The sequence below is a fragment of the Crocuta crocuta genome, unplaced genomic scaffold (assembly GCF_008692635.1).
Source record: "Crocuta crocuta isolate KB4526 unplaced genomic scaffold, BGI_CrCroc_1.0 scaffold452, whole genome shotgun sequence".
Lineage (NCBI taxonomy): Eukaryota > Metazoa > Chordata > Mammalia > Carnivora > Hyaenidae > Crocuta > Crocuta crocuta.
In genome coordinates this window covers 659,426-670,972 of record NW_027528851.1, presented here as the reverse complement: position 1 = coordinate 670,972, position 11,547 = coordinate 659,426, and the positions used below count along the sequence as shown (strand labels likewise).

At 37.4% G+C, this 11,547-nt stretch overlaps 2 protein-coding genes across 3 annotated transcripts in view; both read left to right on the top strand.

Moving 5' to 3' along the window:
- Positions 1-1,901, top strand: part of CAPZA2 (capping actin protein of muscle Z-line subunit alpha 2) — a 53,079-nt gene extending 51,178 nt beyond the window's left edge. The window contains exon 10 of the mRNA XM_077756030.1: positions 882-1,901. Coding sequence (XP_077612156.1) covers positions 882-1,022 — 141 coding nt within the window. The 3' untranslated portion in view covers positions 1,023-1,901. The remainder of the gene's footprint in view (positions 1-881) is intronic.
- Positions 1,902-8,053: 6,152 nt separating this feature from the next.
- Positions 8,054-11,547, top strand: part of ST7 (suppression of tumorigenicity 7) — a 272,136-nt gene continuing 268,642 nt past the window's right edge. For both annotated transcript variants that reach the window (XM_077756029.1, XM_077756027.1), the window contains exon 1: positions 8,054-8,340. The gene's annotated coding sequence lies outside the window, so the exon portion shown is untranslated. The remainder of the gene's footprint in view (positions 8,341-11,547) is intronic.

Genomic DNA, 11,547 nt, shown 5'->3' with positions numbered 1-11,547 from the left:
TAATTTCTTGGTTTTGTTTCCAATATGGCAAAATTTTTTTTTTTTTTTTTTTTATTTCTGAGAGAGAGAGAGTGTGAGCTGGGGAGGGTCAGAGAGAGAGGGAGACACAGAATCTGAAGCAGGCTCCAGCCTCTGAGCCAGCTGTCAGCACAGAGCCTGACATGGGGCACGAACCCACGAATGATGAGATCATGACCTGAGCCAAAGTCGGACGCTTAACCGACTGAGCCACCCAGGTGCCCCACAATATGTCAAGATTTTAAGTGGATTTCTGATTGAAAATTTTAATTTATGCAGTATTTCCCAAAGCACTTGGATTATGTGTGACTTACTTAGATCATATTTTATACTCTACCTTTTACATTATTTATCAGTTTCTAAACTGCACTCTTGAACTTACACATTTAATTTGTGGATTGGCCACATTTCTACTCCTTGCAAACAGTAATTTATAAAATTGTTCTGAGGGAAATAGTAAAATAGATCCAAAATGAAGACACACAAATATTAAATAATTTGCAAGTTCATTTCATTAAATTTAATTATTCAAAAAAGATTACAGACTTTTTCTTTTAGGTGCACCAGGCTGTCTAATTAGTAGAGCATATGACTCTTGATCTCAAGAGTTGTGAGTTCAAGCTCCATATTGGGTTTGGGGCTTACTTAAAAATATAATAATAATAGCAGTAGTAAGCTTTTTCTGTTAGCTGCTTTTAAATAACATTTAAAACCACATTGGAGTTTTTATTTTCCTTTTTTTTCTACTTTTTAAAAACAGTGAAAGAGGCTGCTTAAATAAAGGTTTTTCCTAAAACATGTATGTTTTATAAATTGTTCTGTTCCTTTTATTTCTTTAAACTTTTAACTACTATTTTTCATAGACCGCCATCAGTGAGAATTATCAGACAATGTCGGATACTACTTTCAAAGCCTTACGTCGACAGTTGCCAGTTACACGCACTAAGATTGATTGGAACAAGATCCTTAGCTACAAGATTGGCAAAGAGATGCAGAATGCATAAGATGAACATTGCATGACCGGGTCATTTTAGTGTCTTTGCGTTTTAAAAAAAAATCATTGCAAAAGTATTCAGAACTGTCAAGCCACCCAGTCAAATGGGCTGTTGCCATTTAAAATCACTGTAATTAATTAGTTTGGTTAGAGCACAAAGCTTAGCTAATCAACCATTATTTTTCATTTCTTTTGTTCAAAGAGGGTTGAAAATCAGTTAAGTTTAAAATGTCTTTTACTTTCTGTTATACCTATCTTTCTTACAATTAAGAGATGATTCCTCTAGTTTAATGTTAAAAGTTTTTGACGTTTTCAAAAATATTTTACTTATCGTAACCCTAAAATTGTTGTCTTTTGGTTTATGAAGTGGGTAACTTTTGGTATTTGCCCAGTTCTTTTTAATGGGGTCAATAATGGACATTCTAGTTTAAGGTGGTTGATGGATTTAGCCATATATGCTGCTAAAGAAATTGTCTACCTTTTCCCCCTCACCTCTTCCATTTATGTAAGATTGAGATTAGAGGAAAAGCATTTTCTATATCAATTGTGTTTGAACCTTTCAAGAAGGTTATTTAGCTAGCTTAGTGTTTAACTAAACTTTTTTTAAACAAGGCCAAGGTCTAATGCTGTTTTGAGATTCTGAAATTAAATGAAAATACTTATTTCAGAAATGCATTTAATGCTTCTTTTCTTGTGACAGTTGCGCAGATTAGCTTGAATTCCATATGTCCTTGAGTTATTTTTATCATAAAGCCACAAATGTATTATAACAAGGCAAATTGTAATATATATAATCCTGAACTCATGACCATGTCTCAGTTTATTTCTTTTCTTGGATTGAAAAGTACTGAAATTCAATGTGACATTAAAATGAAAATTTTCCTATTTATTTGAGTAGAATATCACTTATCAGTGAGTCACATATTATTTTAAAATACTTTCTTTGGATATTGTGATTCTTAACTGGTTGTAAATCAGAAAAGCTGGGAGTACATATGGTGTGCATTACAGTCTAAATTTTTCCGTCTTCCTATGCATCATAAGCATGTTTGTAATATTTTAAAATATACATTTACTGATGCTACAGGGTTTCAACCCTGTGCTGAATGTTAGCATTTACTATAGAGAGTGGGGTGGATTTATGGTTTCATTCAATCGAGTATTGCTTATTATACTCCAGTGGAATCCCTTCCTCACATACTCCTGCAGATGTCTGGGCCTGGAAGTGTTTTTTTTTAAAAACACCACTTTTACTATGTACAATAAAATATTTCATTAGCTTGAATTGTATAGAATTTAAAAATTTCTCAGTGAAAGCATGTTATTTAATTTCTTTTTAAAAATCAGTGTTGGGCATTGAAAACATTGAGAATTTAACATGAAATTTGATGGTTTTGGTTAAATTGTTTTCTCTAATTTTAAAAATATAAGTTTTGCCATATTGGGATTTCTGAAGAAAATGAATTAGCAATGTTAATTATCTCTTGCCTTTTTAAAAAGACATTTTCAAAAGTCTTATGATAATTCTGAACTAAGTACTAGATGAATCTTTAATTGGCTAGCTCAGTCATATCAGTTAGACTATCATGTGTTTGTATCCCCTGAAGGTCAATTACTTTGGCTATTTTATAGTCTAGAGTGCTATCTTGAAAATACATGCAGTTGTCTTGTTGATGATACCTTAAGGCTGAAGTATGGAGGCTAGGGCAAAATTAGGGGAACACTTAGGAGGCTAACCAGTAATCTAGTTGAGAACGATTGCTAGCTTGGTCTTAGATGGTAGCTATAGGCTTCAGAGGTGGTGAGTTCCGGTTATATGTTAAAGATAAAATCAAGAAGATTTACCAAAAGTTTAGTTGCAGAATATGAGATAAAGAGAAATGTCAGAGACATTTTGGGGTTGAGAAATTGGGGGAGGTTCGAGGTTAGGGGAAGGGCTGGTCAGGAGTTTGGTTTTAGATTTCAAGGGGAAATACCATGTAGCAGTTAGATACTGGAGACAGGCGTCCTCTTGGTTGGAAGAATGGGGGAGTGAATGGACCTGGTCGACAGGGTTTGGTAACCCGGCGAAGTGAAGGCTGACTCGAGGTTAGTGATTTAAAGTGAGACCAGTGAGTATGGCTCTTTTAAACGCATAAAGCTGCACGGGTGCAGGCATAGAATAGATGAATTGAATTTAACCAAAGTTGTGGTTTTGCCAACAGAAGCCGACTGACCACAGGGAGAGGGGGCAGAGTTGAAATGATTGCCTATGGAACTTAAGCTAGGTAAGCAGGGGAAATGAGGCCAAGAAGGGAGAGGAGGGAGAGTGAGAATAGGGTACAATCAGTGGATTATATATGGTTAGAGTTGAGGTACTAGAAGGGAATGACCTGGAAATTCAGGAAGCAGTGGTTAGGGTGATGTATTTAAAATTGAGATTCTGAGGAGTTAACACTTACTAGTCATAACAATATGATCAAGGGAGTTACTGGCTAAAATAGGAGGGGACAGGAGTTCAAGCAGATGTGAAGCCTGGGGTTGCTGTGGGTATAAGTAAGTATTCTGACGTCAGTGATGTTTTTCAGGACTATTCCTAAATACACATTTATAATACATTTGTATGAGTTAAGTAAATATATGGTACAGATCTTCATGAAGCTTTCTTCATTTGGGATTTTGGAAACTAAAATGGGAACAGGAGCATTTAAAAAAAGGTGTTCTGGAAGTTCTGGCTCATTAAACAATGTTCTTGAAAAGTGAAATTCTTAGAAGAGTAATTAAAGACAGCTATAGATGATGCCTTAGCATCTGGATTGCCCTTTCTGTAGTTAAAATCATTTTTTTACTTAATCACACCAAAAACCTTGGAATGTGTCAGATCCTTTGAAAAGATCTTCCATACTGATAATCAGTTTGTTCCTTAGCTCGTGGGGTATAAAATATACAGGCGCATTTTGCCAGCAGTTAACACAGGTGTTTTGTAATTACATGTGTGTTGTGAAACATCCTGAGAAGGATGTGTACTTCTGTTCACTTTTCTAGGATAGATTATTCAAAAGCAACATCACAGTGTACTTGCTATTCCTAAGTTGTAGTATTTTTGTCCTTGAAACTGAAAATTTTTCAAGGCATTACTTTGTATAGACACCTTCACATTTGATATTCTGAGTATTACGCAAAAGCTTTATTGTAGGATTGGCCAATAACGCTAGCTAGCTATTGGAGAATATTCAAAATACTCAATTAAAATTAAAAGAACTAGTAAGACTTTTAAGGCCTCATTGATATTGGAAATTAATGTCAGATCATTTAAAATTAACCACACTGTGTTCAGAGAACCAACCATTCTAGGCATTGTAGACTCAAGAAAATATAAAATTGTTTCCTGAAGTAATCTATACAGTGGTCATGGGTCTGTGGCAGTGTTCTTTAAACTTTTTCACATCACAACATCTATAGAAAGCGATGGGGGCGCCTGGGTGGCTCAGTCGGGTTAGTGTCCGGGTCTTGATCTAGACTTGGGTCACAATCTCAGTTTGTGGGTTCTAGCCCCACATCCAGCTATGTACTGACAGTGCTGGAGCCTGCTTGAGATTCTCTCCTCTCTCTGTTCCTCCCCTACTGTGCGTGCTATTTCTCTCCCTCTCTCTCCCCCTCTCTCTCAAAATAAACATTTTTTAAAAGGAAGTGATGATATTTTTAAGACATATCTGGGAAAAATGGATTAGGCTGCTTGCCACCTGCTCTAAGGCTTGAGGGGACTCAGTATACCTTGACTGTTTCTATTTTGGAAGGTGTGCTATGGGTAACAAATGAAATAAGAGTATTTACAAGATAAACTTCAGTCCTAACTTAACCTAAGGTAGTGCTTTTTTTTTTTTAAAGTTTATTTATTTATTTTGACAGTGGGAGAGGGGCAAGAAAGATGGAGAGAGAAAATCCCAAGCAGGCTCCAGGCTGTCAAGTTCTAGCTCAGGACTTGATCTCAGGACCCTTGAGATCATGACTTGAGCTGAAATCCAGAGTCAGATGCTTAACCAACTGAGCCACCCAAGCATCCCCTAACGTAGTGTTTAAAGAAATTGCCAGCTAAGGAAGTTTTCCTGGAAAGGGATGAATGCAAACTCTTCTTCAGCACACTTATACATTTTGTAAGCATGTCTGTGACTTAGGACATCCTTTTGTACCTTAATGGAGTATCAGTATACAGCTAACCAGTTTCTAATATAGCTAGTTCACTGGTAGGTCATGGGTCACACAACATTATCCATTTGAAAACTAAATCTGGGGTCACCTGGGTGGTTCAGTTGAGCATCTGACTTTGGCTCAGGTCATTATCTGTGTTCAGGCCCCACGTCAGGCTCTGTGCAGCTCGGAGCCTGGAGTCTGCTTCGGATTCTGTCTCCCCCCGCGCCCCTTCCCCACTCATGTTCTGTCTCTCAAAAATAAATAAACATTAAAAAAATAAATCTGACTTTGTTTTTACACATATCAGTATAAAATAAAGTCAACAGAAAGGGTAAAATGAAAATAAATGTTCTTATACAAGTAGAGAGTACAGCTAATAAGTTACTAGAACATTTTTATGCCCAGTTTTGGTATAATATAAGGAAACTGCTTAGTTTAATAAAGTCAGTTTTAATATATTGTGTTAAAAACTCAATTTTTATTCTTGTGTAAGTAGGACTGTAACTATTTTTTTAAATGTAAACTGGGATGTCAAATCAGCCACTCATTCTCATAACAAACCTTCACTAATATGCAGTTAAAGCTCTCTGATTAATAGAAGACCATTAAGGAAACAAAGTTGGTTGGTATATCTTAGAAGATAATTTCTTGGGGAAATTTGTGAAATGCCCAGCTTTTAAACCAAATAAATATCAAAGGAGTTCTCTTAAAAGGATGCCTCCAGAAGTCATGACTAAGCAGTAAAAGTCACTGTCTTCCTCATTGGCTTCAAGTTTTGTTCTGCTAAGTTAGCAGAATCTGAATGAACACTGATGCAGAGCCCTTCCAGACTTATACCTGAAAATGAGGGGTTGTTTCTTGTTTCCCAAAGGAATGCTAAAGAGAAATACAAAAGAGCCACAGATTGCTTAGGTATGAATTAGACCCTTAGGGGAGACTTTACTTCTTTCAGAATGCCCAGGAAAATACAGGAGATTGGTGGTCCAGGATACAGAAAATGTCTCAAATGTAGAAAAAGCTAAATTAAAAAAGAATTCTTATGTGCAGTCATCTTGCCCTTATTTTGAGGCTTTACAAAGGAGAAAAAGGGAAAATTGGGGAAACTTTAAGCCAGTCTAAATATCCAGCAACAGAGATGAATACAGATAGTGTGGTTTTAACACTGTATAGCATACAGCTTTTAAAAACTCATGATCTAGAGTTTCATATAGCAACATAGTATAAATGTTGAGAGAAAAAAAAGTTGCAGAAAGGTAAGTACAGTTCTGAGTGTAAATTTTAAAACTTCTGAGACTGTTTTATGTACAGCATATGTATAAGACATGGAGTGGAGTAAAACAGGATAGATAGTGTATTGTGGAGAGGAACATATGGGAATGGAATTGGGGAACAGTATGGAGGGATTCAATTGTATATCTAGGAATTTGTTAACTAGGTGATGGGGACACAGATGTTTGTTACAATAATCTCAATTTTCGTCTGATATTTTGTAACAATATACAACTTAGGCCAACACATTTAGAACCCTGTGAGGAAATATATATATACAAAATTGACTCAAATGAAAGTAGTAGGAATGGCGAAGATCATCACCATAGAATAAATTGGGGAAGAAATTTACTAATACCTCTTTAAAAAGTCATTAGACCTGTATTGTTTTATAGTGAACTTTATCAGACTTTTCATATGCAGATCATTTCTGTGCTCTAGACACTCTGGATGTCAGAAAGAGACATACATTTAATGAACCTGGCATACATAACCTTAAATAAGAAAAGCACCAAAAAAATCCTATTGATGAAACTTCCCTGTAAAGTTAAAGGAACTAATGTACAAATCTACTATAATCTGTACTGATAATCAAAGCATATTACATTATGACTGAATAGGATTTATTACTGGAATGCAATGATTATTCCTTGTAAACAAATCTAGTAATGTATTTCATTGTATTAGCATAGTAAAGAAACACACAATCCCCTCAGTGAAATATTTTATAAAATTTTATACCTAGTACTGGTTTTAAAGGCAGCATCTAAGATCAGTGGGATAAAGATGAATGACTCCGTAAGTGGTGTTGGAACAATAGAGTAGCCTTGGAACAATAGAGTAGCCAGCTGGAAAAACTAAATTTGCATCCATACCTCACACTTCATACCAAGTTGAAATTGGATCAAAGATCTAATGGTATACATGATAAAAGGTCTTGAAGAAATCATGCTAACAACTTTCAGGTAATTTCAGAAGAATATTAGAAGACCTTTGTAAGACAAAGCTCACAATCCATATAATAAAAATTAATATATTTGGCCATTAAAATCAAGATTTTGTGTATGGCTTAGAAAACTCTAAGCAAAGTTGAAAGATAAACCACCCACAGGAGAAGACTTGTTTGCCACTTTTTTGAAAAATGGTTAATTTTCCTAATGTCTAATAAGCACCCACAAAACAATAAGAGTCCAATAGGTAATCGAAAACCAGATCTTATGAAGCTGGAGTCCCATGACATTATAGAAAGCCTTACCAATCTTGCACTGCCTGATGGGACTTTGAAAAGTAAATAAATTTGTACTTTATTTAATCACTGCTGTTTTGGGTGTTTTTAAAAAATTACTTCTGCCTCAGAATCATTCTGCATACAGTTTGGCACCCAAAGTGGGGTCCTACAGGTAACAAAACCTAAAAGGTGGCATTGCCTAAAGGCAGTGTCCATCATTAGGTTCTACTGACATTTGAATACAGTGCAAAGTGCAAACCCTGCATTGTGATGCAGTTATCACCTCTGCCCCAAAGGCCAATGACACCTAATCCTTGTGACAATCAAGAGTAATCCCCCAGAGGAAAGGATATTGGCTAGGAGGATTCAGTAGGGCACAGATACTACGTGCTAGGAAGCTGGTGATCTTTGTTAAGTCCCTGACAAAACAAATACTTGCTTCAAATACCTTGGAAAGTAGAATGACATGGATTTAATAATAGGAAAGATGGCAGAAGATTCGGAATGGTGACCCACTGTGCCCTCAGGCTAAAGATAATCTCCAAACTGAGATGGAGGGAAAGGGCTAACAGCTGAATTTAATCCTTCCTGTGTCTGGGATGCTTGAGGAGAGGAACCCAGTTGGGTTTCTTGCAACATTGGATCTTTCAAGGATTGCCAGGTACTAATTATTGATTTCCTGAAACTGCCAGGATCAATCATTGTCTCACCTGTAATGCTTAGACTGCAGTTCCAGAATGATAACATCAGCTGCACAACATTGAAGACAAGAATGAGAATAAGGGTATTACCTTTCTACTTAAACCTATTGTTTCAGAAGGTGTGTTAGTTGGTTTTTTTTATTGCCGTGTACCAGATTATAACAAAGGTAACATCTAAAAACAAGGCAAATTCATAATCTTACAGTTTCCATGGGTCAGGAGTCCAGTCACCTCTTAGCTGGATCCTGTTCAGGGTCTCACCTAGCTGTAATCAAAGTGATGTCTTAAGACTATAATCTCACCTGAGACTTGGGGGTTTCTTCCAAGCTCATGTGGTTGGCAGAATTCAGTTCCTTGTGAATTGAATGTAGGAATGGGATGATTATGTAATATATTACCCAAACCTGAGTAATTTTGAGAGAGAAAGGGGAGCTTTAATAACTGCGTGGACAGTAGGTGTAAACAGGTACAATTCTAGGCAAACTGCTATGTGTGGTCACCCTCATCAAACAGTCCCAGTTGTAACCGGGAATGGTAATGGAAAATGAGAAACCATGGCAACCACGGTAGCTTAGTAGGTGAAGTGTCCAACTTCAGCCCAGGTCATGATCTCACAGCTCATGGGTTTGAGACCCACGTCTGGCTTTGTACTGACAGCTCAGAGCCTGGAGCCTGCTTCTGTGTTTCCCTCTCTCTCTCTCTCTTTCTCCCCTGCTCATGCTCGCGCTCTCTCTCTCTCTCTCTCTCTCTCTCTGTGTGTCTCTCTCTCTCAACAACAAAAGATTTTTTAAAATTTTTGAAAAGATAATGAGAAAACTTCCTGGGAAGAATGGACAAGGAGTTTTTCCCAAAGAGCAGATTCAGGGGTGCCCCATGAGCTAACCAAGGAACTCATTTTATTGCCTGAGTAGGGGGACCTTGAAATAACTGCAGAGTGCTATTTGATTAGCAACAATGATAGGTAATTTCTACTTTGTTTCATTTTTGAATTGTGATTATTCTGTTCCTACAACTCCATTTTATAGTGGGTGTTTTGGGTGGATAAAATCTTTAATTTATGGTTGCTGGACAATGAGGAGATGCATTTGTTCCTGATGAGGAAAACTACATACCCAGAGGTCTTGGACTTTGAGCTGACTGCAGTCAGAGGGTAGGTATTTGGGGGTATCTCCTTAGGGAGGAGTGGGAAACTATCTTGTGTGCTAGGAAGGGTGCATTTATACAGGTCAAAGGGATAATCCGACAGAATATCTAGCTGCCCCCAGTATCCGTTTTTAGCTGTTCCTCTGCTTATACAGAATAAAGACATTTCCCAGCTTCCCTTAGATCTGTGTAACTAAATTATGGCTCATTGAATAAGCAAAATTGTTGTAGGGCAACTTCTGGGAACCTCCCTACGGATTTGAACCTATATGCTGCCTCCTTGTTTTGCTCTTCCTGGTGCCTGAAACTTGGATGCCATCATCTTGGGCCATCAGGTTCAGACACACATGATATATGAGCACTATATGAGCTTGGACCATCTATTTGGATTTTTACCTTGGGAAATAAATCTCTATCTTTTTTAAGCCACTGCTAATTTGTTTCTTGTCTCCTGCAACACCTAACCCTAAAAAATGGAGCTCCTCCCCATCCCATCTGATATTAAATAATGATAATAATAATAATGTAATTCCAGATGGGTTAAAGATTTATCCAAACCATGATGAATGTTTTGAAACTAATAACCTTAAATTAGAGAAAGCTTTTCTCAAACAAACAAAAAACAAAAAAAAAGCAAAAACAAAAAACAGACGAAACTAAGAAGTCATAAAGAAGACTGATAGATTTCTCCTTCCAAAACATTTAATATTTTTGACCACTTAAATTTCATGTTGCATCTTTTGTGGTCAGAAATACTATCACCATGTGTCTCACTGAACATTTCAAATTTCTGTTTGAAAGGGAAAGCAGTTTTTGGTTCTAAGCATATGTTTTGAATGTTTCTGGAATTTTCACCAGTAAAGTGGCAGTTCCTGAAAGAAACCAGTGGGTGTCACTGTTCTCGTTTTAGGCCAATGGTAGTTCCAGAAGATGGGAAAGGCAGAAATGAGGCCACCTTGTGCTGCTGTTTCTAACCACGTGGACTTGTCGTGAGCTGGCTCTTCCTCAGTGGAAGGACACTGCTGGTTCTGGGGAAGAGACTTTTCAGTTAGCATTTGAGGAAAGGACCCTTATGATGTGGAATTATTGAGCAGTAAATTAGGGTATTGCCCACTAGTGCTTCTAGCAAAGTTACTCAAAACTTCAATCTGAGTACAGCACTTCTTAACTGCTTTTTGAAGTCAAGGACTCATTTGAAAATCTGAAGAAAACTATGATCCTTCTCAGAAAAATGCATGTGTATCTGCCCATTCATCTCTTTCTCTTTGTCAACACATGCATACTTCACATAATTTAAGGGAGTTCATGGCCTCTATAATCTAGTGTTTCCTGATCTGGATAATGTTCCTACATCTTTTCTAGGAAAAACCCAGTTTTGCAGAACTCACTGTTGGGGTTAAATTACTTTTTAAAATCATAACTCATTTATTCAACAAACTTTTCTCCACCTCTTCCCCGTGCCAGACACTGTTGTAGGTACTTGGCCATGCAGCAGCAAAGTCGACTGTACAAGTCCTCACTCAGTGGAGAGACAGGCACAAAGCAAGTAGACAAGAAAATGCCAGATAGTGTAAGTGCTTCTACTCTTATTTCTCTCCAATCCATGTTTATCATGCAAACCTTGTCATTTCCCCTCCCTGCTTGAAAGTCTTCAGCATGCCCTGTTCTCAAGGCCCCTGCCTGCCTCCTCAATCACACATTGTCCCACACTCTTCCTCCCTTCCTGGCCCCGCTGCATTGGCTTCCTTTCTGTTTCTGTAGTGCGTTAGGTGCTCTCTCTATCTCTGGGCCATTTTACATGCTGCTGCTTCTCCTCTATGCTCCTCTCACCCCCATTTCCCCTGTTTCCCCCTTTATATGGCTTGCATTTTCTGTTTTTCAGGTCTCAAGTCAAATAGCTCTTCCTCAGAGAGGTCTTTACCAAATGACCTTTGTAAAGTATCTTCCCTGCCCATCCCCACCAACTTATTTCCTAGCCAAGGAGCTTGTTCCGTTTATACTCCCATGACAATCTCTCACTAACT